This window comes from Colobus angolensis, unplaced genomic scaffold (assembly GCF_000951035.1).
Source record: "Colobus angolensis palliatus isolate OR3802 unplaced genomic scaffold, Cang.pa_1.0 Scaffold41, whole genome shotgun sequence".
NCBI lineage: Eukaryota > Metazoa > Chordata > Mammalia > Primates > Cercopithecidae > Colobus > Colobus angolensis.
In genome coordinates, this window is record NW_012117488.1 from 9,621,474 (window position 1) to 9,647,760 (window position 26,287).

General features: G+C 34.4%; 1 protein-coding gene across 2 annotated transcripts in view; it reads right to left on the reverse strand.

Moving 5' to 3' along the window:
• Nucleotides 1-26,287, reverse strand: part of ADGRL2 (adhesion G protein-coupled receptor L2) — a 163,784-nt gene that overhangs the window by 25,111 nt on the left and 112,386 nt on the right. Inside the window, exons 4-13 of one of the 2 annotated variants that reach the window (XM_011956145.1) lie at nucleotides 25,086-25,100; nucleotides 23,365-24,173; nucleotides 21,192-21,219; nucleotides 16,700-16,981; nucleotides 16,059-16,162; nucleotides 15,047-15,232; nucleotides 14,169-14,207; nucleotides 11,128-11,311; nucleotides 735-860; nucleotides 307-512 (exon numbers count right to left, since the gene is read on the reverse strand). In XM_011956145.1, coding sequence (XP_011811535.1) covers nucleotides 307-512; nucleotides 735-860; nucleotides 11,128-11,311; nucleotides 14,169-14,207; nucleotides 15,047-15,232; nucleotides 16,059-16,162; nucleotides 16,700-16,981; nucleotides 21,192-21,219; nucleotides 23,365-24,173; nucleotides 25,086-25,100 — 1,979 coding nt within the window. Of the gene's footprint in view, nucleotides 1-306; nucleotides 513-734; nucleotides 861-11,127; nucleotides 11,312-14,168; nucleotides 14,208-15,046; nucleotides 15,233-16,058; nucleotides 16,163-16,699; nucleotides 16,994-21,191; nucleotides 21,220-23,364; nucleotides 24,174-25,085; nucleotides 25,101-26,287 lie in introns of both variants that reach the window. The other variant, XM_011956146.1, reaches the window with a different exon arrangement.

The following is a 26,287-nucleotide window of genomic DNA, read 5'->3' on the forward strand; positions in this document are numbered from 1 at the left end:
TTAATTTTCATTTGAAAACAAATTAGAGTCATTTACATTTTCCTGTTGATTACTGAATTAGCTTTCATTAAGAATACACTTAAGTTCTAATAATCACTAAACCAAGCTCATTTAATTTTATGTTCACAGACTTAAATAAACTTGTGTCTCTGACCCAGTCCAACATTTAAAATTCAAATGGAAAGGTCTTGTCTTTCCTCCCTCCCATCTCCCCAGTTCTCTCCCCATCCCCAGCACCTCAGTTTTGCTTTCCTTTCTTTCTGCTTTTATAACCTTCCATTACTTCATTAGCATACATTAACTTACATCAATGTGTGGCAGGGTAAAAAGCACAGGATCAGTCAGGTATACTCGGCTGGACTCTTTATTGATGGAAACTGAAATGACGTGAGAATTCACTGCAATGGTGCTATTACGACCAAGAAAGTCAGCACCTAGTTTAATGGTTGCATTTTCTGTACTAAGGAACTGTCCCAGACTCCGGTAAATGATGAACACCAACTTTGCAAGCCCTAGGAAGGTTAAAAATAGTCACATGATGTACAAAAAACGTGCTTGATAATAAATTAAGATAAAATAGGAATGAAATGATAAAGTCCTAAGGCATTGTTTTAAATCTGCTTTTAAAATGGTAAGTCGTTTTTTGGTTATATAAGGAGTCAAATGCATTTTAGAATTAATAGGTTTTTGAACAACAACAGAAACTGTCAATTTTTAAAAGACTTCCATCTTACCATTCCTGCTGTTCTGTTTGACGGTATTTGCAGAGAGCTGGATTGAGCTGCCTGCTCCTTTGATGCCCAGAGGAAATTTAAAGTCTTGGATCTGTCCTTCTGTACTGAGTACGGCAACTTCCAGGACTGGATGAGGGAAAAGATAAAGGAAGGGGGTGGGGATGATTCTTTAGATTTAACTAAGGAGGCAAATGATAACTGTATGGAAACTACTGTTTTCTTTTTGTCTACTTACAAAATTTTACTGTTAGGTTTCAACAAAAATCATGAACAAAAAACCAAATTACTCTTAAGTCTTAAAACATTCACTTCTCAAAAAAAAATTTGTATTGTCATTCTAATACCTTCTTCATATTTTTATCTCTTTTGTCATGAACTAATACCAATCTGTTAGCCTGTAAGTATGAACAGTGTATGAATTAATAGTATGTAACTTTCAAGGTTTTGTATTCAAATCATGAAGCTAAGCAAAAATATTTCAAACTGATATTTTTTGGCTCTTTATATTAAGTAACTTTTCAATGACCATTTTTTGGCAGTGGTAAAAACTAATATGACGTACAAATTTGAATGCCTCTATGGCATCTATACATCTATTTCTATCTATGATCCACTTTAATATGAAAAATTACACAGGTCAAGTTTGCAGTAATACATTTTTTTCTAATTTCTAAAAATAGCCCAGAAGAATATATTTATTATGAAAATGCCATTATGTTAAAATTTCCCATTAATTCTCACTATTCAACCTTTACATATTCAAATTGGGCAAAACAGTACCTGCAGGCCAAGCCTGGCATGCCATTTGTTTTTGTAAACAAAGTTTTATTGGAACACAACCATGTTTATTCATTTGTGTATTGCCTATGGCTTCCTTAGTGCTACAATACCAGTTAAATATCTGCAAGAGAGACCACCATGGCTTGCAAAGCATAAAATATATACTATCTGGACCTTTACAGCAAGAGTGTGATAACCACTGCAGTCTAAACCAAATTTCAAATATTCAAACCAAGTATCGAAATTGAAAAATACTTAAGGAAAACAAGTCAATACAAAACACTGAGACCATCTACCTGATCAACATGCCAATGCTAACTTCATTTCAAAAATATAATTAATAGTAACCACTAACAATATAAATGCTTACTGTCTACTGGGAATCCCAATACACATTGTCATTATTTTACATCAACATTTATTTAGATTTTAAAAGGAATGGAAAAGTATATTGCTTTTACAGGAGTTAACTATCTTATATTAATAATTACAATATTAATATTTTATTGATGAAATCTAAGGAATTATATGGAAAATTCACTGATTTCTGATATTTAAATTTTAAAACTATGTATTCTACAAAGATGTTCAAAAAATACAGTCCATATTTTTTTTCTGAATGTCACCCTCTTTAATGTCTCTAATGTCTGTATCGCCTATCAGCTATTGCTATTCACCTACAATCCCCTTTTTCTTTTTACAAAAATCATTTCATACCATTGTACAGTAATTCTTGGATATTAATTTTTTTATCTTCTGCAACTTTGTTTTGTAAAATGCATCTATATTTAGGTTGTAAATATAATAATATAACCTTCATAAATTTTTATAAGCAATTAAACCACATGTCAAACCCTGAAATACAAATTTATAACGAGCATCATGTAACTGCTAAAATTCTATCAGCTGCAGAAACTGGTTGATACACTTATTTTATTGATATATGTTTGGAAAGATTAAGCAGGTGGGTAGATGGATAAACTGTTCTCAAATCAGTCTCTATGTTGGGGCAGGGAGGAAAGGGGGAAGAAGCTTGATGAAAGTAACTGATTCTTCCTCACACTGAAAGAGGCTATCATATCTTAAAACAAGACAAGATGAAAGAAGAAAATCCTGAGTTTTCATGAATCATCCCAAATATAGATATACATGTACAAAGTGTTAATTTCATTAAACAAATATTTACTTATCAAACTTTAATTTCATTAAACAGAAATTTACTTATTGGAATTTAAAAAAAATGTTCATAGTAAAGAAAAAGCTTTAAATTGATAATAGTAAGATCATTACTACAGCTCTTAGTAGACATTTCAAGCTATTTACTTCCATAAGAAAATGCAATAATGAACTTTATACCAACAAATAGATAAATTTATACACAATAAATTTTTAAAAGACAATAGAAATTTTCGTAGAAAAATAAAACCGACTAAAAGAAATTAAAAACCATAATAGTTTATTACCATTAAAAAACTCAACTGATAAATATATACTGAATTTTAAATAAGATTTCTATTTTCTGTTTCAGAAAATAGAAAAAGATGTATCCCTAACTCATTTCACAAAAAATTACAGGATACTTTCAGTCATTAAAATGATGCAAAAAATCTTTAATAAAATATACACACTTTATAATATCCTGAACAAATTAAATTTATTACTAAATTAAGTTAAAAAACACATATAGAAATTAATACATTAGAAAATGGATTCATATAATTGATCAAATAGAGAAAAATTTTAAAAGTATTCATAGAAATAAATTTCAACATCCACTTAATGTAAAAAAAAACTTCACACAAAAAAAAGACGAATTAAAGAAAAACTCCTTGTCTAGACTGAAGTTTTCTTATCAGATAAAGGCTACACCTTTATGTATCCAAAATGTATATAGCAAACAATATTGAAAAACTCTAGAAGCACTGCTTTTAGAGTCAAAATGATCTCTATCACAGGTTTTATTGAGCATTGTACTAGAGGATCTAGCTTAATGCAGTAATGCAAGAAAAGCAAATAAAAGGTATAAAGGAAAAAACAAGTAACATTTACAGTAAACACAATTAACTACCTAGTAATCATGAGGGACTCTAATGATAAACTATCAGAAGAAATAAGAATTTAGCAAAGCTGCTATGAGCAAAATCAATTGTGTTTCTATACACCAAACAACAAACAATTAGAATATGTAATTTAAAAAGTGATCTTATTTATAATAAAAACAAGAAGTATAAGTTATCTAGGAACAAATCTGATTTTTAAAAAGTGCAAGACACTAAAAATAAGAAAAATATATAACTTTATAAGAAGACCTAAGAAAAAATGAGGAATTACATAATGGTCTTATTTGGGAGAATGCAGCAGTTCAATCTGGCACCTCTTTCAAAATCAATCTACAAACTCAGTCCAATTTTAATCAAAATTCCAACAAGATTTTTGTGTCTGGAACTTGATCCACTGATTTAAAAATTCAGATAGAAGAGACATGCCAAAAAGCAGCCAAAGCAGTTCCTCAAGGAGCAAGGTTGAAAGACTCAACAGATATTAATATTACTGAAAAAACCAAAGCGGCAAATAGTAGACACTGCTAACATGTAAGACATCATTAAAAATCATTAGGGAGAGAAATGGATTACGCACTAAACGTATACAAGGAACTGGTTATTCATATGGGGAAAAATCAAATTAGCTGCCTGTCTCGTATAATATCATAATTAAAAATAAATTTCAGGTAGATTAGAGACATAACTGTAAAAAGCAGAGGTTTATCATTTACAAGGGAAGTATAAGATCCTTATAAACTTAATGTAGAGAATATTTTCCTAAGTAGAAAACCAAAAGGAAAATATTTCTTAAACAAGATACTAAGACTACCAACACTAAAAGAACAGACTGATAAATCTGACTCATTATGTAAAACAACAGATTCCTTTAAAAAGATAAAAAGAGAAAGCCCAGACAAAATAAATATCTGTAAACTATAGAATCTTTACAGGATTAGTGTCCAGCACACACAGAAATATAAAGAAAAAATCCAAAAGGAGAAAGTTGTAAATAACAAATTCATAGGAGAGAAAACTAAAATAGGTAATAAATCTGTTAAAAAAATCAACATGAAGCAATCAAGGAAACTGTAAATTAGAACAATAACATAACCAATTCAAACTCATTAGATTAACAAAAGTTAGGTCAATAATAAAGCGTTTGCAAAACTAGTAATGGTATTACCGGTGAAAAAGTAAATTGGTAAAAGAAGGTAGAGAGCAATTTGGCAGTATTTAGTAAAGCTGAAGGTGGGTATGCTCTACCGCTCAAAAATTCTATTTCTAGGGTGTGTGTGTGTGTGTGTGCGCGCACATGTGTATGTGCGCATGTATGTCTAGAAAGGCACACATTGGAGCAAGAAGGCATACAGAAACTTTCATTACAGTTTTCCTTCTGTCAGGGAAAAAGCAGAAGCCACTAAAATGTCTATTAGCAGTTAATTCTGGTACATTCTTAGAAACAGATCAAATGAACTACAGATACACATGTCACCATATACAAATATAAAAAATAGAATGCTAAGGGAAAATTATACAATTATGGTCACGCGCAGTGGCTCACGCCTGTAATCCCAGTACTTTGGGAGACTGAGGCGGGAGGATCACCTGAGGTCAGGAGTTCGAGACTGGCCTGGCCAAAATGGTGAAACCCCAGCTCTACTAAAAATACAAAAAAATTAGCCGGGCATAGTGATGCATGCCTGTAGTCTCAGCTACTCAGGAGGCTGAGGCAGGTGAATCTCTTGAACCCAGGAGGCGGAGGTTGCAGTGAGACGAGATTGTGCCATTGCACTCCAGCCTGGACGACAAGAGGAAAACTCAAGTCTCAAAAAAAAAAGAAAATTATACAATTACATTTATAGTGTGAAATTAATGTTAAAAACCTGAAAAGTATTCAATGTACATACCAACAAAGCAAATTTTCTTAAGCTTATTCATGCTAAATAATAAAGATGACAGCTACCTCCTCCATGGTATGATCAGGAAGGAGGCAATCCTGGGAACTTCCACATTATCTATGATTTTCTTTTTCCAAAAAAATCTGAAGCAAATATGGTAAAATACCAATATGTGGCTCAGCTGAGTAACTGGTACACGGATGTTATGCTATCCTCTGTACTTTCTGTATGCTTGAAATAATATATGCCTTATTCAATAGATTTTCTGAACATGAATACACTTGGTTCACTGGAGAGCCATTCAAAGTTTCACTCAGCCAATACTGTAGACAGAATTTTAATATATTTATCTTACTATTTTGCAAATTCCTCAGCAAGTAGTGGCTGTAATGAGAGGAAAGAAGAAGAACTATGTGACCTCTGCCAGGAGACTTGCACCTTTATGGGCAGGAGTTGCTCTATCGGCCTGGGTCCCAGAAGAAAAACAACACGGAGCAGAACCGAAGACGACAGGAAGCAGAGCTGAAGCCCAGCCTCAATAATTATGCAGCACAAAGGAGTAGTAAACCTTTGTTGTTGCAAGCAGCTGTGACTTTGGGGTTTTTGTTACCACAATCTAACTAAGTCTAAAGTGATGATAAAAATCATGCTGGCCACTCAGCTCATTAAAACAATAAATAAGGCCGGGGCGGTGGCTCACACCTTTAATCCCAGCACTTTGGGAGGCTGAGGTAGGTGGATCACCTGATCAGGAATTCAAGACCAGCCTGGCCATCATGGTGAAACCCTGTCTGTACTAAAAATACAAAAATTAGCAGGGCATCATGGCAGACAACTGTAATCTCAGCTACTCGGGAGGCCGAGGTAGGAGAATCACTTGAACCTGGGAGGCGGAGGTTGCAGTGAGCTGAGATCATGCCACTGCACTCCAGCCTGGGCAGAAGAGGAAGATTCTGGCTCAAAAAAAGAAAAAAGAAAAAAAAAAAAAAGACAATAAATAAAAGAGAATTTTACAATGGATGGATCAGGCTGATAACATCTAAACCATGGAACCGATCTGAAAATCACAAGGAAATAAAACCAAAGATTATGTGCTTGTTGATATGATGCAATAGAAAGTCCTTGTTAAATTAAAAAAAACAAAAAGTTAAACCTAGCATGATCATGCCTCTGAATCTAACCATCAGCATAACAGGCAGAGTTAAATGATGCACTGCGGATGAAATAAGCCAAACCAAGAATGTAACAAAGTCTACAAGGCAAATCACCCACCTGACTTCCTCAAGGAAAACAAAAAATGTTTAAAAAATATTTTTCTTACCATGCAAGGAGAAATAACTTTTAATGAAAAGATACTTGGCCAGGCGTGGTGGCTCATGCCTGTAATCCCAGCACGAGGTGGGCGGATCATCTGAGGTCAGGAGTGCGAGACCAGCCTGACCAACATGGTGAAATCCCGTCTCAACTAAAAATACAAAATTAGCCAGGCATGGTAGTGAGCACATGTAATCCCAGCTACTCGGGAGGCTGAGGTAGGAGAATCACTTGAACCTGGGAGGCGGAGGTTGCAGTGAGCTGAGATCATGCCACTGCACTCCAGTCTGGGCAACAAGAGTGGAACTCTTTCTCAAAAAAAAAAAAAAAAAATTCTCAACTGATATATCTATCTATCAGATTTACTACTTGAACTTTTATCCTGATTTCAACCAAGTATTAATAAATTTATGAAAATGTGAACACACTTTTGTTATCTTTTGAAATGTTTTTGTTAATTTTTTAAAGTGTGATAATGATATTGCGGTTTTCTAAAGAGTATTGGATATATCCATATAAGGTTTCTTATAGTAATCATGATAGGATTTTACAATTTGCTTTAAAATATTACAAGAGTGAGAGGAGTAAGTAGAATAGGTTAGCCCGATGCTGCTAAAGGTCAGTAGGGGGAATTTTTAAAATCAAAATTAAAAACTTCTGCTCTTCCCAAGATACAAAGAAAATAAAGTCACATACTGGAGGGAAAATATCCAGAATGCATGTATCTGACAAAAAGACTTACAAGAAGAATATACAAAAAATCTTCATAATTTATTTAATGAGACAAACAACTCAATTAAAAATGGGCAAAAGATATGAACAAACACTTCATAAAAAGATATTTGAATGGACAATAAACACATGAAAAGAAGTTATCAGCAAAATGTTACATAGCAATCACAGAAATGCAATATAAATCCACAATGAGATGCCTCCAAGAACCACTAAAAATAAAATGACTGCCAATCCTAAATATTGGTGAGGATGTGGAGCACCTGGAACTCTCATATGTTGCAGTTCAAATTTAATACGGTACAACCACTTGGAAAAATGACAGCCAAGAAGTGGAAAAAAATCCAAATGTCTAACAAGTGAGTAGATATACAAATTGTGGTATGTCCTCACGATGGATAATACTCAGCAATAAAAAGGATTAAACTATGGACACTCCCATGTATATGGATAAATCTCAAAAATATTCCTCTGCATAAAAGCAGTAAGATCAGAAGGAGTACTACACACCGTATGATTCCATTCAACTGAAGACCTAGAAAAAGCAAAACTTACCTACATGGACAGAAAGCACATCAGTGGTTTCTGATGTGTTTATGGCTTAGGGCCAGAGGAGAATGACTGCAAAGGAGCATGCAGGGTCCATCTGAGGACACAGAAATATCACCATGCTGACGATTATAAGGGTGTACAATTGCCATACTCCATCAAACTATACACTTAAAACAGGTGCTCTTATTGCATATTTTAAATTATACCTCCAAGTTTTTAAAAGTCACATAAAGATCTCATTATAATAGATAAAATTATATCATTTTTATGGAGTCATGTATTATAAGGGTAAATCATGTTATGAAGTTAAACCAAGAATTTAAGAAGAAATCACTAAGGAGGAAAATCAAATAGTTTTAATAACCTAAGACATTACAGCCATGTCCTCAGGGGACTGGGAACATAGAGAAATAATAGGCTATTTTAGTCCTCATGTCTGAAAATAGAACAAGTCCTAGGAAAAAGGTGAATGTTTTCCTCATAGTAAATCAGGGCCCTTTCCCCCCCAAAAAACTGTTTATACTTTGGAAATAAAAAAGACAAAATTATTATTAGAATATGTAAAATGACTTTTTTTTTTTGAGACCAAGTCTTCCTCTTGTCGCCCAGGCTGGAGTGTAATGGCGTGATCATAGCTCAGCTCTGCCTCCCAGGTTCAAGGGATTCTTCTGCCTCAGTCTCCCAAGTAGCTGGGATTACAGGCACCCCCCACCACGCCCGGCTAACTCTTTGTACATTTAGCAGAGACAGGCTTTCGCTATGTTGGGCAGGCTGGGAACTCCTGGCAGTCAGGATCACCTGACTTCAGGTGATACACCTGCCTCGGCCTCCCAGATTTTTTGTATTTTTAGTAGAGACGAGATTTCACCATGTTGGCCAGGCTAGTCTTGAACTCCTGACCTCAGGCGATCTGCCCGCCTCAGCCTCCCAAAGTGCTGGGATTGCAGGCATGAGCTACCGTGCCTGGCTGTAAAATGGCTTTCATATTGGTAATTGTTGGATAATCAGCATTTAGACTAGTAAATACCAGGCATTATTTTAGAGATGCCAATCTCGCCATAGCGTTTTTTTTTGTTTTGTTTTGTTTTGTTTCTTTTTGAGACAGAGTTTCACTCTTGTTGCCCAGGCTGGAGGAGTGCAATAGCATAACCTCGACTCACCGCAACCTCCGCCTCCCAGCTTCAAGCAATTCTCCTGCCTCAGCCTCCCGAGTAGCTGGGATTACAGGCATGCACCACCACACCCGGCTAATTTTGTGTTTTCAGTAGAGATGGGGTTTCTCCATGTTGAGGCTGGTCTCCAACTCCTGACCTCAGGTGATTGCCCGCCTCGGCCTCCCAATCCAAAGTGTTTTTTAATTAAAAATGAAAAAAGATCAATATGAAAAATAATCCTTTAGTTTCATTTAATTAACTTTCATTTATTTTTTGAGTTGGGGTCTCACTCCATCATCCAGGATGGAATGCAGTGGCATGATCTCAGCTCACTGCAACCTCTCCCTCCCTGAATTCAGGTGATCCTCCCACCTCAGCCTCCCAAGCAGCTGGGACTACAGGCATGCGCCACCATGCTCAGCTATTTTTTTTTTCTTGGTGTATTTTTTGTAAAGATGGGATTTCACCATGTTGCCCAGGCTGGCCTCGAACTCCTGAGCTCAAGCAATGTGCCTGCCTCGGCCTCCCAAAGTGCTGGGATTATAGGCATGAGCCACTGTGCCCAGTGAAAAATAATGGTTTAGAACTCTGAAAACCATAGGTACTAGAAAAAGTGTATTCCTGGACATTTAATTGTTCAGAATATATCTCAGAGTGGGATAAAAGTATCTTGGATCTATAACTACAGTATGTTCTATGTATGTAATGCTGATGGGAGCATAGATGTGAACCTGGCCCATCAAATTTTCTTGCACAATTGAAGAGGTATAACAAGGGAATTTTACTGTTTTTTTTTTTTTAAGTAATTTTCAGAATATTTAGAAAACAAATTGAGGTCATAATATGCCACTTCAGTAATTACTGATTTTTCATTCCCAAACCTCAAAGTAAATAAGCACAAATTAGTTTTAAAATATTTCATTTCCTTTTAAAAATTCACTTACAGAAAATAAATTTAAGGTTTTGAATTCAAATATAGGTGCCAATTTGATTTATGTCCATTTCTTCTATATACCCCTTTGATCTGCATTTTTTATATAAAGTCCCATGACTTAGGCAGGCACAATAAGGCATAATTAGGCATTAAAGACATGGCATCCCAGATTGTAAGTCTTCATTCAATATCTGCTGCCCTAATGAAGTTAGCACTGCTTCTGGTAGAAATGTAGTCTGTGTCCCTTTTGAGTTCTTCTACATTTATGCTTGGGAAGCTTTTTACTTCACTAACTAAGGTATACTGTTAACTTCACCTGAATTGAACCTCACTAAATAATTAACAATTCTAAATTGTTCAAACCTAAATTAATAAAATTTTACTCTATTTCTTTCAAATATTTTTCACAAGTGAATCCCTACCTCTCAGTGGTAGCATTTGAATTCTAATTATGCTACACTATCTGTAGCTATTCTGCAATCTATGAAGCATGGATGTTCTGCATTGTGGGAGATGTAGTTCACTGACCACATATTCACCTGAAGGCAGTTATGTTTAATATAAACATCTGACTCAAGTTCTGTGTGCTAAAATATCTGACTGACAGCAGGCATTCCATAAAATAATTTAAAATCATTGGGAACATACTATATAAAATGGTAAAGCATTTGCCACAGTTTCATAGCAAGCACTTTCATTACTTTAAAAATCTACATTCTAGTATTTAAGCACTCTAATACTTTTTCGTTAATGATTTTTCAATTGGAAACACAAACACACAAAACCAACTTGTAAAACACAGGATAGAGTTTGGCTTTTGCATTAATTTTAGCAAGTGTGAACAATAATTTCTCTTGCTAACAGACAAAAATAATTTGACAAAAAAGAAGTACGGCACTGGGAAATAATAGATTCGGAATGGAAACATCATCCTCTTAGATATGAATATTCCAAATCAAAATTAAACTTGACAGTAGATTCACTTACCAATATTTTCTGTAGGCATTGAGACCCTTGTTGGTTCTAAAAGATTGTCAGCTAGGACAAAAGCTCCTTCTTCCAATGTATCGAGTAACATTGTTGCAGTATGTGCTTGTTCAGAAGAATTCATATGTTTCCATGATTCCAAAGCTTCAGGTCTCAGAAGGTTGTCCACTGTGTCAACAATTGCCTGTATCCATTAGAAAACTATCATTAGTTTTGACTGCTTTTAGAACCAAAGTGATTTTCAGTTGCTGATGAGTGACAATCGTAATATTTATCTGTCATGATGATTTCCTCTTACTTCAAGATGGAAGAACACCTAGACAACATATATCTGGTCCATTTTAAAATATACCTGGACCATTTTAAAACAGGACTGACTGAAGATTAACAGACTGCTATTTGATTACAAAGAGTAAGTGTAGAAAGGTGGATTGTTTCTATTTATTTAATCACACCTCAATTGTTGACAGTTGACAACCACCTGTGTCAGCTCTTAATCGGAGACTCTTACAGGTAGAGTCAAAACTACTAAAGTCATCCTATTTATAATCTCAAGATTTGAATATTCTAAACCAAAAATACTAATGTCTTTGGAGTAAATTAATATGTATGCTTGAAAATTAAACTATATTATTTTTTGGAATCTCAACTAAAGTAGTAACCAAAATTATTCCTTATAGACACTGTCTACTTACAATCATTTGAAAAAAACAAAACAAAACAAAAAGATAGCATTAAAGTTCATCAATTATCTGTGAACATTTTCACTCTTCCAATTTTCTGTCCAGCTAAAAAACACTTGAGCATATACTTTAGTTCATCAACAATGATCTGCTTTTAAAGGGATAAAGAAAGGAATCAAAATTAAAGCCTCTACTGATAAGTTAAAGAAAACAGGAAAGTAGAATCAAGTCTTCATAAACACCCAAGTTGTAAATATTCACATACGTAGGTTTAATTTATTGCTACACAAAACAACATTAAATAAAATATAACTCAGTTAATCAAATGCAGGCAGGATCTTATACTAATACACTCTGTAGCTATGCACTATGCTTTGGAAAAGTGAAATCACTAAGTTTATTTACTCTATTCCATTCACCCAGTCATAATGTGTCATTATGCCCATAAACACATAGTTCTGATATACTGGTAATCACTGAAGAAAAAGAACACACATTGTACAAAAAGAAAAACAATAAAAATTGCTAGCGTGAGGTACTGTATGAATGGGGGGAAAGTTGTTTGAAGCTACTGTCAGAGTAAGATTAATTAGCTTAATCCATCTTAATATCCTCGTTCTGTCTGCCTTGTGAGCCACCACGACCTTACTGGCAGGTGGAAGATACTTCCAAGTGGCGTTAAAGGCTTTTTTTCTCCCTCTAATGGGAGATAGAATAGTCAAAATACTCACACTGATACTGCTGCAGCCATTAACTAGAGTGTAACAGAAATTGGTCTGCGGAGGCCAGATTCATTAGTCACCAAGAAATACAGACTGGAGCCTCTCTCTAATCTAAGTCACAAATGAATCCTCTGTCACAAAGTGGGAACTCGCTTCATTTGCATAGTGTAAGTCAGCTTCTGATTTGTAATTTAAAGAGTTTTATTAGTCTTATCTGAACAGAGAAGCTCACTTGAGACATACTGAAAATGACACTGGTCAGAAATTAAGGTCATGCTGAAATTTACTCCATGTACACATAACTTGCTAACGGCATGCTTTTGTTAATTTGAAACACTCCTTATTTATCACTATTTGTACTTGTCTAATGGGATCAAAATGATCATTAGCCTAATCATATTCCTGAAGTAGTCTCTTTCTGCCAAAGGAAAAAAAAAAGCTATTCTTTTCCAACTGAGATGTATGTCCTGGGCAACATACCAATTATTACATTTCATACACTAATACCTTAAAGGTGAACTGAACACTGAAAGTTTAAAAAATTCTATAGATTTCAGCAGTTATTTCTCTGCCCCTATTAAACAGGCTAAAAGGGGACTTTCAGACCAGTATTACCTAAAAACAGACTTTCCTACTACCTTTTCTTGTAAAGTTCTCAGGTTCAACAATGTCTAATACTAACTAGTGAGACATCATTTTTTTCTAGACCTTGTCAACCAAAATTAGTGAAGTCATGGCTTTTTAATAATCTCTAGTCTAAGAAACTACAAGAGTTATTTTGTTATTACTGTTACAACATATGGAATCATTCTTCAAGGTTTGATTTACCACTGTTATGGTCCCCCAAAGAGTAAGGTTAGAAAATAACTATTTCCCCAAAAGGAACTTCTAAAATTCACAGAACAAAACAAAATGCAAGTTGGTATTATTATTTTGATCTATCACACAGAACCACTACGGCATAATTCCACTGTTAGCCTCAGCATGTTTCCTATTACTCGGATATACCAGGGAGAAAACCCGGCTGGAGTGGACAGGGATTCTCAGCTCAACAGTGACTTTCTGTTCCTATTAGCTTGATAAAAAACAGTATGTAACATATACAGATATCACAGTCAAATTATTTATATTTCATTTTTAGTAACCCATCCCCATATCAACCTGATTCTAGAACTGACTCTTAAAAATTTCAGAATAAAGCCTATTTTATTTAAGAGTATACCACAAAGATAAGAAAGCAGTGACTTTTTCATGCACATACATTATGACTATACAGTCTTTGATATGATAAACTGCCGAGAATATATCATAGCTGTTTTACTCAAGTTGTTTTTTAATCCACAGAGATGACAACAGGAACCAAAGAGACTACATAATTACTTTCCAATTAAGAGGATATTTCATGAAAATTCGTGTACTTTTGGATGAATGGAAAAACAGCAGAAATCAGTAAAAGTAAATTATTTGCTTATTCTGAGAGTAATATACCTGTGAAAAGCCAACATTTGTACAGCTGATATGGGGCACATTATATAATTATCAAAGACTGAAATACATTGGATCATGCAGCAAGATGATAAAGCGTGGCAGGTAGCTGAAGAAGGGAGAAAGCAGGGTGACAGCACAGGAGAGATACCTTAAGGTAAGCCCTGCATGTCTTCTCTCGTTTTTGGAGCTTTTAAGTAAAAGAAAAGAAAATCAGAGGTTAGATTTTTATCTGCTGAAAATGAGGAAAGAAGAAATCCTCAAAAATTAAGCTGGTGTTCCAGAGGTTGAAGTTTATATGCAGTAGTCCTCTGGAGTCTGAGTCTGCACTGACTACCAAAACTGCTTATTTACAGTTTTTTATTCTATTTTATTAGGTATACTAATCTAAAATATGTTGACAAAAAGAGACAAAATATATATTGCAGTAAAAAAAAAATCAATTTTTTAACCAGGTAGAACCACATTAGGCACAGATTTTGGGTTCCTACGAACCTAATATAAACACTTATAGTGTGATGAAAAGTAGCAATCCAACTTTTGTCACAACAGGAAAAATTAATGGCACTGATAACAATATATTCCTGGAGACGGCAACTTGTCCTTCTTCCAAAAGGTGCCATTGAAAGAAATATTTCAGTGGCTAATATTCCTATGTGTGTCACAATTTTTGCTGCAACTGTAAGAGTTCCATGTATTAACATACAAAGTATATCGACTGTATAACATGTAATCTCTCCAAGTGCAGATAATGCATTATAAACTGATAGTAATGACCACAATCAGATGGATAAAGTTTGGCACCAACTAAGATCTCTATCAGGTAATTAACATCATTTACACTTTTTTGGAAGGGCAGGGCACATTGCTCTTTTCTCAACTGTAACTTTTCCTTGGAAAAATGAACCAAATTAGAAATTTTGCCTCTAAATATATGTCCCGGGACCAAAGATTTGGCTCTCAACTGCTGTAAGACAAGAGCTGCCATACCAAGCGTCTAATTCAAAATAACAGAAGAGTTCTCCCTACCTTGTTATAACTCCGTCCCGCTGAATCTTTTTCACTAGGTTTCAGTTCCTGCAGCTGCGCATCAAGGATATCCACCAACTGCTCCATCAATCTCACTGAAGAACTTACATCCCCAGCAAACACTGGCCCTTTGGTATGTTTTGCCAGTTCATTGGCAAGACTAGCAGCATTTTCTCCACTTCTGATCTGAAATGACAATTTGTATTACCTCATTTAAATTTTTTGTTCTGTTTACGGCTTCTGGTTCTCCTTGAGTATCTTTATTGTGGTGAAAAAAATCTGCAAATGTTAAATTCTCCAATTAATTAAAACCGATAACTTTCTCTTCATCTTAGAAGTTTTAAGGCTCTTAGATCATCAACACACACACACACAATTCTGAACCAGGCATTTAAAAAAAAGAAAAAAAAAACTTTTCTCAAAAATTTCAGCCATCTCTCTCATTTCAGTGCAACCATTTAAAATTGTTATTTTAAAGTCTTATTTATTCCAATGATCCAGAATTTAAATCAGTATGTAATCAGCATTATACTGAGGGTTATTATCTGATGTTTATTCATCATAAAGGTAGATGGAGGAGAAAATAAAATGGCATTGCATTACACTGTAATATTAAAGTTACTAATGCCTTTTAAAGTAGTTTACTCATTCTACCATAATCATGTGATATAAACATCTGCTTGCATTCTGTGGATTCAGTTGCCAACTTAATGATCCCTATTTGATTTAATAGGCCAATGCAGTTTGTCTTATGAACATCAAAAGAAACAGAACTAAATATGAATGAAATTAACAAGCACGTACTCACTAAAAAGCTTAACAAAGAGAAAAGGATACCCCCAAACATATGTAACTTTCAGTAAACAGTTTACAGACAAAACTATGCATAATTTTTTTTTTTTTACTTTTACACTGAACAAAGAGCAATAAACCTGGTTTTAACACACAAAGCTAAATTATTTACGTTAGAAGTTAAATCACAAATGTGTCATATTAAAAGGTTCCAACCAACCTTCTGAGCCAGCTGATTCACCCAGTGTGAGGTACAGTTGCTAAGATCGGGGCCCTTAGGGTTCCATGTTCCAGTGGAAACCATGCAGAGATACGAGGCAGTTCCTACAACAGATGTAGAGAACAACAGTGAAATTGAAACCATTTTTCTGCATGCAGTCGGGAAATCAGCTATGATGATCCTGCTCTGCGTGTTAAATTTTGAATAAACTCTAATGCAAGTATTTGACAATAACTGACAAAAAGTAGGGTATAATGCAGATTATAAATGGTAAATATGAAGTCAGCATAGAAATATCATATATTTACAGCAAACAAACAAAAAGCCCTTGATTTTCTTGGGACTCATCCAAAGTGATGCTTATAATGAGAAAGGCAGCTGTAAGGAAGACTCACTAGAGTCTTGGGGCAAAAATCTCAGGCTTGACATAGGTCTCTGAAAGGGAGAGGTAATTTATAGTGCCTGATCTTAAATGACTTTTACATTTTAAAAAATTTTGTCCATAGATGTTATATTACCAAAGCACAAAAATAAAGTTAGCTACTGCAAACATCACTTTCTTCAAATAAAATCACTTCATTGTAATATAGAACCTAGTTACTAAACTGAAAAATGTATGCATGGTATTTTATAGAAAATACCTCTTGTTCCCTTGGGGCATGGTCGTTCAACCATCATCCCCCTTTGTGTCTGAGGCCACTTTATCCCCTTGGAGTCTAACGCTTCACAGAATCTCTCTGGCAGGGGAAAAATATTTGTTACAGGTGGAATTTTGGTTGTAGAAACTGCTGGAGGTGGTTTTGTCCCTTTGCTTCCTTCCTGTGATCCAGCTACAGTTGTGCTCATGGGGCCTTTCTGTGAAGTAGTGCTTGTGGTTGATATTGTGGTTTTGAACAGCTCAGCTGAAGAAGTTATTGTCACAGCTGTGGTAGGCACTATGGAAAAAAGATGAGTATATTAATCTCAAACACACACTTGCGCTCACATACAGCCACGCACACGTGGAATGTGTGCATGCGCACACACACAAAACCCTACCCATCCGTCTGTCCCCAAACCAAGGAAATGAGAATTACTGACAATATCACTCGTAAGAATACATCTTTTCATATGTTCCAATTTATTCATACTGATGGCTAAGAGAAGGTAGGTAGTTTAGGCTTTACCATATCGTTTGCTGTATGACTCTTAGATTTATTTCTCAATGAAATATGTGATAATACAGTTTAAGTATAATTTCATCACATACCGTTTAACAGGAAATGTGGGACAGTTTAATTTAGAAAAATTCTATTGTATAAACTCACATTCTATAAGCAATCAAATTCAAAGCATTAATAAAACTGTGATGATTATATATAATTACGACAATAAAAAAATTTAAAGTCACCCACTTTACATACTGCAAGAAAATAAATACTGTGACATCTTTCCACCCAGCAGCCGTTCTTGCCTGAGCATGATCAGCATGCCTGATTAGATCCAAACAGAAGATAAGCTTGGCATGCTTGCGCTGTTTTATTAAGGAAACATCTCAGGCTTCGGCATCGTTACCTTGGAAAAGGGAGGTATGAAGAAGCAGCTAGTTGCAGTCAGAGGTGGAATCTCTTACCAAGATAAAACATCAGATCAAATCATGCCTAATTCAAAACAACCCTTCATATCTTAGTGACCCTTAACAGAGAATATAAAAGAACTATCATTACACATTTAAAAGCAAAAATGTTTTCATTATTTTTAAAGGTTATTTTTGCCTTCCAATGTTACTACCAAACTGTTAAATCCACTAGGTTTAAGAAATAATGGAGCTCAATGTTTCCTTTCCTCCATTAATCACCACTGAATTAATTTAAATAACAAAAATCTGTCAGTAAAAATTTAATACTACCACTTAAAAATTGTTGAAGGAAATCACACGAAAGTTGTATCAACATTTACAGATTACTGGCTCTTAAAACCTTACATATATGATGCCTTAAATTTAAATTGTTGTAGAGCAAATGAAAAATAGCTATGTTTTCAAATCATCTTAAAAAATATCAACTTATTTTACACTTTATACATGAGATAATAAGCTATGATACTAGAATTTATTAGAAAACATGTTCATATTATCACTGATATGTTTACTATTTTAAGCTCTGGTCCATCAATCTTTCTTTATATAATTCTGATACTATTGAGAGTATATGACGAAAAAGTAGTGTGACATGTTTCTAGTTCTCTAGTAGTTACATACTTCTTGTTATCAATAAGTACACTATACATGTTTTATTCCTTTTCCCCCTCTATCTCAAGAGAAACTTCTAAAGCATGTGTTTTATTTCCAGGGCATAATTTATTGACCATATGAGAGATGACTATGTACATTAGTCAAACATCATGCCTAGCTAGCTGTTGCAGAAACCTATTCAAACCTGCCTATCTTTTCTGTAAAGCACTTACTTGACATCTTGTTAAACCTCTGTAATTTTCTTTTGATTACAATGCAGCCAGGCTTTCAGTGCTTTCTCAATTAACATTTGTCAAAAGCATCACAATCTTTTGCAGAAGTGTCAAATGACTGCTGCTGGATCAAGTCTTAAAGGGGAGTAGGGAATCAGAACAAAAAAAAGAAAGGGGCAGAGCAAAATGCTTGAGTGCTACACTCTCTGATATATCCCTGAACACTGTACTAATTAGTACAAATTTAATCACTGAAACATGTATTAACACTACAATTAGTGATTTGTTAGCTAAACATTAGTTGAGATTTCTAATAACCAAGTCAAGACAGACAATAAAAAGACCTCAATTAAAAGTGCAAAATTTCATGCAACATTCTACAGCCATGTTTCCATTGTTTTTTTTTTTTTTGATCATTTATTTTTATACCCTTTCACCCTTTTGTTTGGTTTTTTTTGAGACGGAGTCTTGCTCCAGGCTTGAGTACAGTGGTGTGATCTCGGCTCACTGCAACCTCCGCCTCACAGGTTCATGCCATTCTCCTGCCTCAGCCTCCCGAGTAGCTGGGATTACAAGTACCCATCACCACACCCAGCTAATTTTTGTATTTTTTGTAGAGATGGAGTTTCACCATATTGGCCAGGATGGTCTCGATCTCCTGACCTCATGATCCGCCTGCCTCGGCCTCCCAAAGTGCTGAGATTACAGGGGTAAGCGACTATGCTCAGCTACCTTTTTACCTTTTGATCACCAAAATAGATTAAAGGGAATCAACTTATTCTTCAAAGATAAATGAGTAAAATACTGGGATATCATGAAAAGAAACATGATCTGAAGCTTAAGTGACAAAACTACATCTTTTAGAGGCACACACAGAATTTCTGGGATTTTGGAAGGTTTAAGTTTAGCAATACTAGAAGAAAAGCAACGTTTTTTTCTCATGTGAAGGCAAGAAATGCAGATATATTTCTAAAAATTATTATTTATTTCCACAGGTGGAAATGGCCTCAATAGGGCATCTGGTAATGATAAAAGCATATGTTGACTTAGCATTTATGTGCCAGGTGCTATGCCAATCACCATTCACGGATAATCAGATCATTTTATTATATCCTTACCACAACTCCATGAAGTAGGCACTATAATTATCTCCCTTTTACAGATAAGGAAACTGAACGATGAAGTTAAGTAATTTGTTTAAGGTCACTTTCCCATACTCTTAAATGCTATGATCTTACTTTCCTAAAGATTTTCATAGACTCCAGAAAAACATGGCATCCAACGAGTAACCTTGCAGTTATCTGGGAACATTTAACTGACATGGTGTTGCGTGTAAATCTCTAAAAGAATAACAATTTGGAAAGAAAATATAAGACTAGACTAACAAACAATGAGAAGGTCCGTAATGAAACACAGCAAAAGGTTCAAAACTCAAGAATATCCTATAAATAATAATAGAAAACACAACTCACAATAGAATTATAACTCTAATCCAAACCCTTTTTATACAGCTCTAGTTATCCTGATGCCATACCATGTACTCAGATTAGCTGACTTAGGATTCTACCTACCATTTATCAAGTGAGTAGAAACAAAATACCTAAGAAATGATGTTAATAAACATGCTTAGTAAATACCCATGAAGATTTTAACACATAAAAAATGGTTCAATTTACTCTGGTTATGCACTAAGAACTTCTATTTATTACCAGGGTTTTCCTACATGAAAGGGTTTAAAGACAATAGCCATTAATGCCAAGAAGTCACCCTCACCCCACTGTTCATGACATGAACTCTAGAGTGAGTCTGCAGCTTGGTAAAGCAAAAATGAGCACCTATTCAACTTGCCCCTGTTCACTGTCTAAAAACACTGATCTTTTATACAGCATTCTTTATCAGTGAAAAGGTATTTCCGGAAGTATGTATTCTATGCTATGTATAAACAAAACTGGCTCTCTTGATAAAACATTTTTCCTGGTATTACAGAAGTGCATCACCTCATTTAGTCTAACACAAATGTTGAGGAACTGCCAAAAGCCAGGTAAAAACACATCATTTTCTTTATAATATTTGGGATATCAAATGTGTAGATAGATTAAGTAAATACAAAGCAATCCAGATTAAGACATGAAAAAGAGTTAAAACAGGACTGGAAAGGGTTTTTTCTAAGGCCATTCCAGAGAGGGAGAAGGTGAAAGAGGAAAACCAGACCTCGTTTAGGGGAGTGGAGCAAATGAATTACGTAGGGATCACATAAAGCTCAAAATTCACCAAAAAAATAAAAAAAAAAAGATCAGAGCACAAAAATAGTATGTGTGTGCTTTTAGGAATGAAAAGGCTTGGATTTATAAATGGGAAAAAGTATTGAAGCTAATATAGTATTAAACAGTCCACAATGAAAAATGATATGGATAATGAAAAAAAAAATGGATAATTTTACAGCACAATTTATGCCTTGGCCATATACGTGATAGCAAATCCCGTACAGATGACTTGAACTATGAATTTCAGCAAAATAAGTCAATCACTGCTTTATGACAGGCAAAAGACCTCATTTCTCTGATTGCTCTGTTCTATCGGTTTCTTGGATCTTGTTTCTGAAAAGCGGACAGTGGCTTATTGGTTTGACCTAAATTTGTGGGCCAGAACAGTTCTGCAAGACCCCACCTACATGCATATAGGTAGCACACATCTTGGGTGAAAGAGACGGGAGTCTCTAAAAGCATAATATAAATTACAAGGGCGGAGGGGGGGGAGAGAGAGAGAGAGAGAGAGAGAGAGAAAATGAATATGGGTCAAACAGCAGTGAGAGAAATTTAGGTCAGATAACACTTTCATCACTAAGGGCTGAATAAGGGGTCAATATGAATTTTCATGTTCTGGGACTATTTAAGAATAGCTATTTTGGATGACAAAACATAGTTGTAGGAACATACAGTTGCTACATCTGCCAAAGCTTCTAATTTTCAAGCCTGTTAACTGCTCTTTCCAAAAGTATCTAAACTATCAAAGACTTTTCATCTGAAATGGATCAAATTATTTACTAGAATATACGACACATGTGGAGGATGATATTACTATCTTTGTATTCACTGAAGTACTTTGTGGCAAGTAGATGTGTAATGTTTTTATTTGTTGAACTGAATTATACTCAACTTTATTCACAGTTCTTCAAGTTGTTGCCTGATTATGAATTTGCAATTTGTAAAATATTATTTTCTTTCTTTTTTTTCTGAGGATGACAAAAAATTTACTGCTACCCAAGACAAATCTAACAACTGTGAGACTAATACAGGCTACAAAAAGGTTAACATGAGGATTAATATAATTTTAGCCAATGCCAACACAATTTTGTCAATGCCTTAAGTTTGCCTCTTGACAAACCTATAGGATAAAAAAGCAGTACTGTAGTAGCAGCTTTTGGAAAAACAATTGAAATAGATGAAACAAACCAAACTGCTGCCTCATGAGCAAACACATGTATACATTTTTAAATAAAGGATTCCAAGATACTATCAATAAAACTATCAATGCCCTAAAAAGAAGATTTCATTGTTATAAATTTAACAATGAACATTACTGCTATAAGTATAAGCCAAAAAATACAAACATAACCTGATTTAGGGAAAAAGGGACTGTACACTAAGTCAATGGATCATTATTGTTATTATATGAACAAAACTCACATATTTTGGTATCCTACAATGACTTAAATTAGAAATTCCATGACAAAGAGCTGTGACTTCTGCTTTTGAGGTCCTGACCGTATGACAATATTTAAAACTGATTAATAGCATATCTTAAAATATGTATGGGGGTTTGTTATGAACATATTTAATTGTGTATACTTACATTGCTTTAGTAGAAGAAAAAAGATATTAGTCTCTGCCCCACCCTATTGAAGACATTAATTTAATCACTCCAAAGAACTTTCTAGTTCCTAAAATTTTGAAATAATGCAATAATTTCAAGATTAACTCATTAAATTAGGATATTAATTCAGATCTTAAACACATTGTTCAAATAAAAGACTTATAAACAGTGCAAGTTCTATAATAATACATTAACAAGTTATTCGTTCATCATGAGTATGAGATAATCTTGTTTTAATGAAATATTCATTTATCATCAAAAATTATTTCCCACAAAATTGAACTCACTTAATAAACCAAAGTATATTTCCAAAAATTGAGCATTACTTTCTAAAGTAATGATTCTCCATAAAGAGAATACAAATCACACAATGCTAGCATATCTGTCATCGTAAGTCATCACTTGGGATCATTTAAAGCTTAGTTCATGTGATTGTTAAAGTCACAGAAATATTGACTTAACACCGTCACTAATTTATCAGAAAATAAATACATGTAATTTTACACGATAATCTAGAAAAATATTGGATGGCTCCCTCTCCTACCCAGAGAACAGACACCAAAACTTCAGAATGCATATACCTGGCATTGTACATCAAGCCCAGCCATTCTCCTGGGACTTCCTAACACACGTATCCTTTAACCACTGGCGCCAAGAAGTTAAAAGGTCTGCACATAGATTGTAATCAATTCGGCAGTCAAGTAGGGGAAAACAACCAAACAAAAAAAGATTGCTAACAGATTTCTGGTTGGTATTATATTTTTAGCAATGAAAAACTAAACTGATCAATAATGCCACAATTTCTTGAAGCCAACATTAAAATGAAGAAATGGAGAAAAAGAAAACGAACCATAATAAGGCTAAATGTACCACAACACTGTCCTTTGTGCTTTAACTATGAAAAGGGGAAGAAAATAGGAAAAAGAAATTAAGAAGTCTTTAAAAAAAAACGCTATTCACAAAATGACATAAGCATTAGCAAGTAAACATTCTTACCTTGGGCAGGATCAGGTGGACCAAACTCCAGAGAATACCGTAAAATGAAGTTATTGTTCCACACGTAAAGTTGGTTATCTCTTGGATTGTAATCCACTGCAGCAATATACTGATACTGGTTGGGGAAAGGAACATCTACATATTCTCCTCGGTTTAATCGGGTATTATATATGTAATCAATTGCGTTCTTGCCTGTTTCACTTTCATTGTCTTGATAAACTGACCTAACCACATAGAGGACTCCACATATCATAAAAGCATTTGATGCGGCACGTTTGTCGTACACAGTCTCCCACGTTGCTTCGAATCGAAGAGTGTATGGATTCAGCTGGCTAATAACTATCATTCCATTGTTCTGTTCAGTGGCATAAATGACCCACAAGCCATTTTCATCAACTGCTAGGTCGATATCAGTCTTTCCTCCCCACCTGTATGGGGAGGTATCATGGTAGTTGGCATAGTTAATTATGGCCTCGCCACTCTTAATTCTAGTCCTCAAGTCAAATTTCACAATATTCCTCGTTCTTTCTTTGTTAAAGAAGACAGCACCATCATATACCACAAATCCAGTACCATCTACTCGATTTGGAAGTTTATACGTTGTTGTTTGGCGACTATTTTGGAAATCTTCTAAAGAAGCATATTCTATTAAAGTATCGGTACGATAGGGAGTCCAGGGCATGAAATAAATTTTATCTGCAGCCTGAAGAGGGTCCTTGCACCAAGCACCTGCCTTTTGTTCAGCTTCATATATACATGGTGAGTCCACAATTGCTTTCAAGGTCCCAGGACACACAAAAACTAACAGTTACAGAGAAAAGACAAAAATTAAGCCAAGTTAAAACATTACACAGGTAAACACATTTCAGTGGTCACAAAAGGGAAAAATTCACATTATTAGCATTCAATTTTACCAAAATTTATACTTAATACAAATACTACCCTTATTTTCTAAAGTTAGCATAATAAGTGCATCAGGGTACAAAGTAACTGGAGTTTATTTTCACTAGCAAAAGCCTAAGTTTAAGATCATTCGTAAGTGGCTGACAATTTAATTTTTTGCTGTTTTCATTTTATAATCTGTTAACCTACGTTTTAAAAGTCTGAGCTTGTGCACAACAGTATATATTTTATTTTATTCCAAACATTATACCCTTCAACCTCCTACTTCACCTATGAGTCCCCAAAAGCAAAACCATGAAATAAGGCAAATAAAACAGAAAACCCAACGTGAAGACTTATTTAGAACTTTTACGTAAGTTAGACTGAAAACAAAGGTGCTTCAATTTGAGGAACATAAATATTTGGAAAATGCAATTAGGAGCACAGAGAAGTAAATATAAGAAAAGCACTGATGAAACAATCAGGAGACCCTGTAACCATGGCATGCTATGGAGAGGGTTCTGGAAGCCAGGCAAGATGACACTTTAATTATAAGAAAATATCGAAGGGTGTCAGAAAAAGAGATAAAGGGTAAACAAGAAACAGAGAAAGGGCAGCTCCCCCTCGCCGACTTCAAAATTTTTACCCCATCACCAGATTTAGCAGTCATACAATTTCATTGTAAACAGTTGACTTCCTTATGAGGTGGCATTTATGAGATCCTGCTGATTATTTTAACACAGGAGTGTTGTGGGGAGAGGGGAGGGAGGAGGTTAACATCCATAAGGCACATAACAGGGAGCTGGGGTTCAGACCGTATACATTATTTACCTTTTTGCTCCACTTCTATTTTAAGCATCGGAAGAAAAATAAAAAAGGTGCAAGGAAAAAAGAAAAAAGATTAAAATAAATTGACTATTAGTCTAAGACTGAATTCGTAACAGATGCTAAATACAGGAAGAATAAGAGCTGTACTACTTTGGATAAAGAGAAACACACAACAGGAAAACCTAGCAGGAGAAAGATTCTAAAGTTACATAAAAGAACATAGATCAATCATTTTAGGAGATTAAGGAGGCAATACAAATATGTTGGCATGTTGTTTCACTTAGTGTACCTGAATAAATAATGAAACTCTTCACTAATGCATGGTATACATACTCTTGCCTTTCCAAAGTCATTCAGCATTCTTACCAAGTTTTACTTTGTATATGTATGCTATAGAAATAAATGCATGCATAGGTACATCATCCCCATTTATTTTATGTGAACTCAATTATTAAACTAACTTTAGATAAGCATAACAATAGAAAAATACATTTATAAAAATCACAACTTAATTTTGGAGTTTAGATCAAATTTAATTCTGATGTGGTTACATGTTTTTCATAGATATTTACTAAGAAGAAATATATAAGTATGCATCCCAGTATGTTTCAATTGTTTTTCTATTATTTTCTATTCCTAGATAAATCAATTTTAACCAATAAAAAAGCCTCCTCTTTAGGAATATATAAATATCCCCCCATCACCAGTAGAGATTTTGAAGAGTAGGGTAAGGTAGTACCTTTCTTCCCCACTAAGAATTAGTATATTTACTTAGGTTTACACATACATTTTATTATAAAATTCTGATTAAATTTTCTATATTATATATCTCAAACTTGTAATACTAAGTCTATAAAAAAAGTAAGCAAAATACATACAAGGGAAAAGCAAGCACAGTAGGCAAGGAGAAAAAGGAAGAAAGAATTATGGTTAGATTATTATGACAATTCTACCATCATAAATTTACACAGAAAGCAAGCTAGCATGCAACAACAACCATACCGAGCATTCAAAACAAATACCTTGACTCCACAGACCTTATAAAAAGTAAATGCTTTCATAAAACAAACTTGATTAGTAGAGTTATATGAGGAAAAAAACAAAACAAAACTACAGTTTCAAGAAACGGATTATGCAGTTAGGAAGGGGGCTATGTAAGATCCTTGTTGGTAAACAGTATTCCAATACTTATAAACCATAAAATA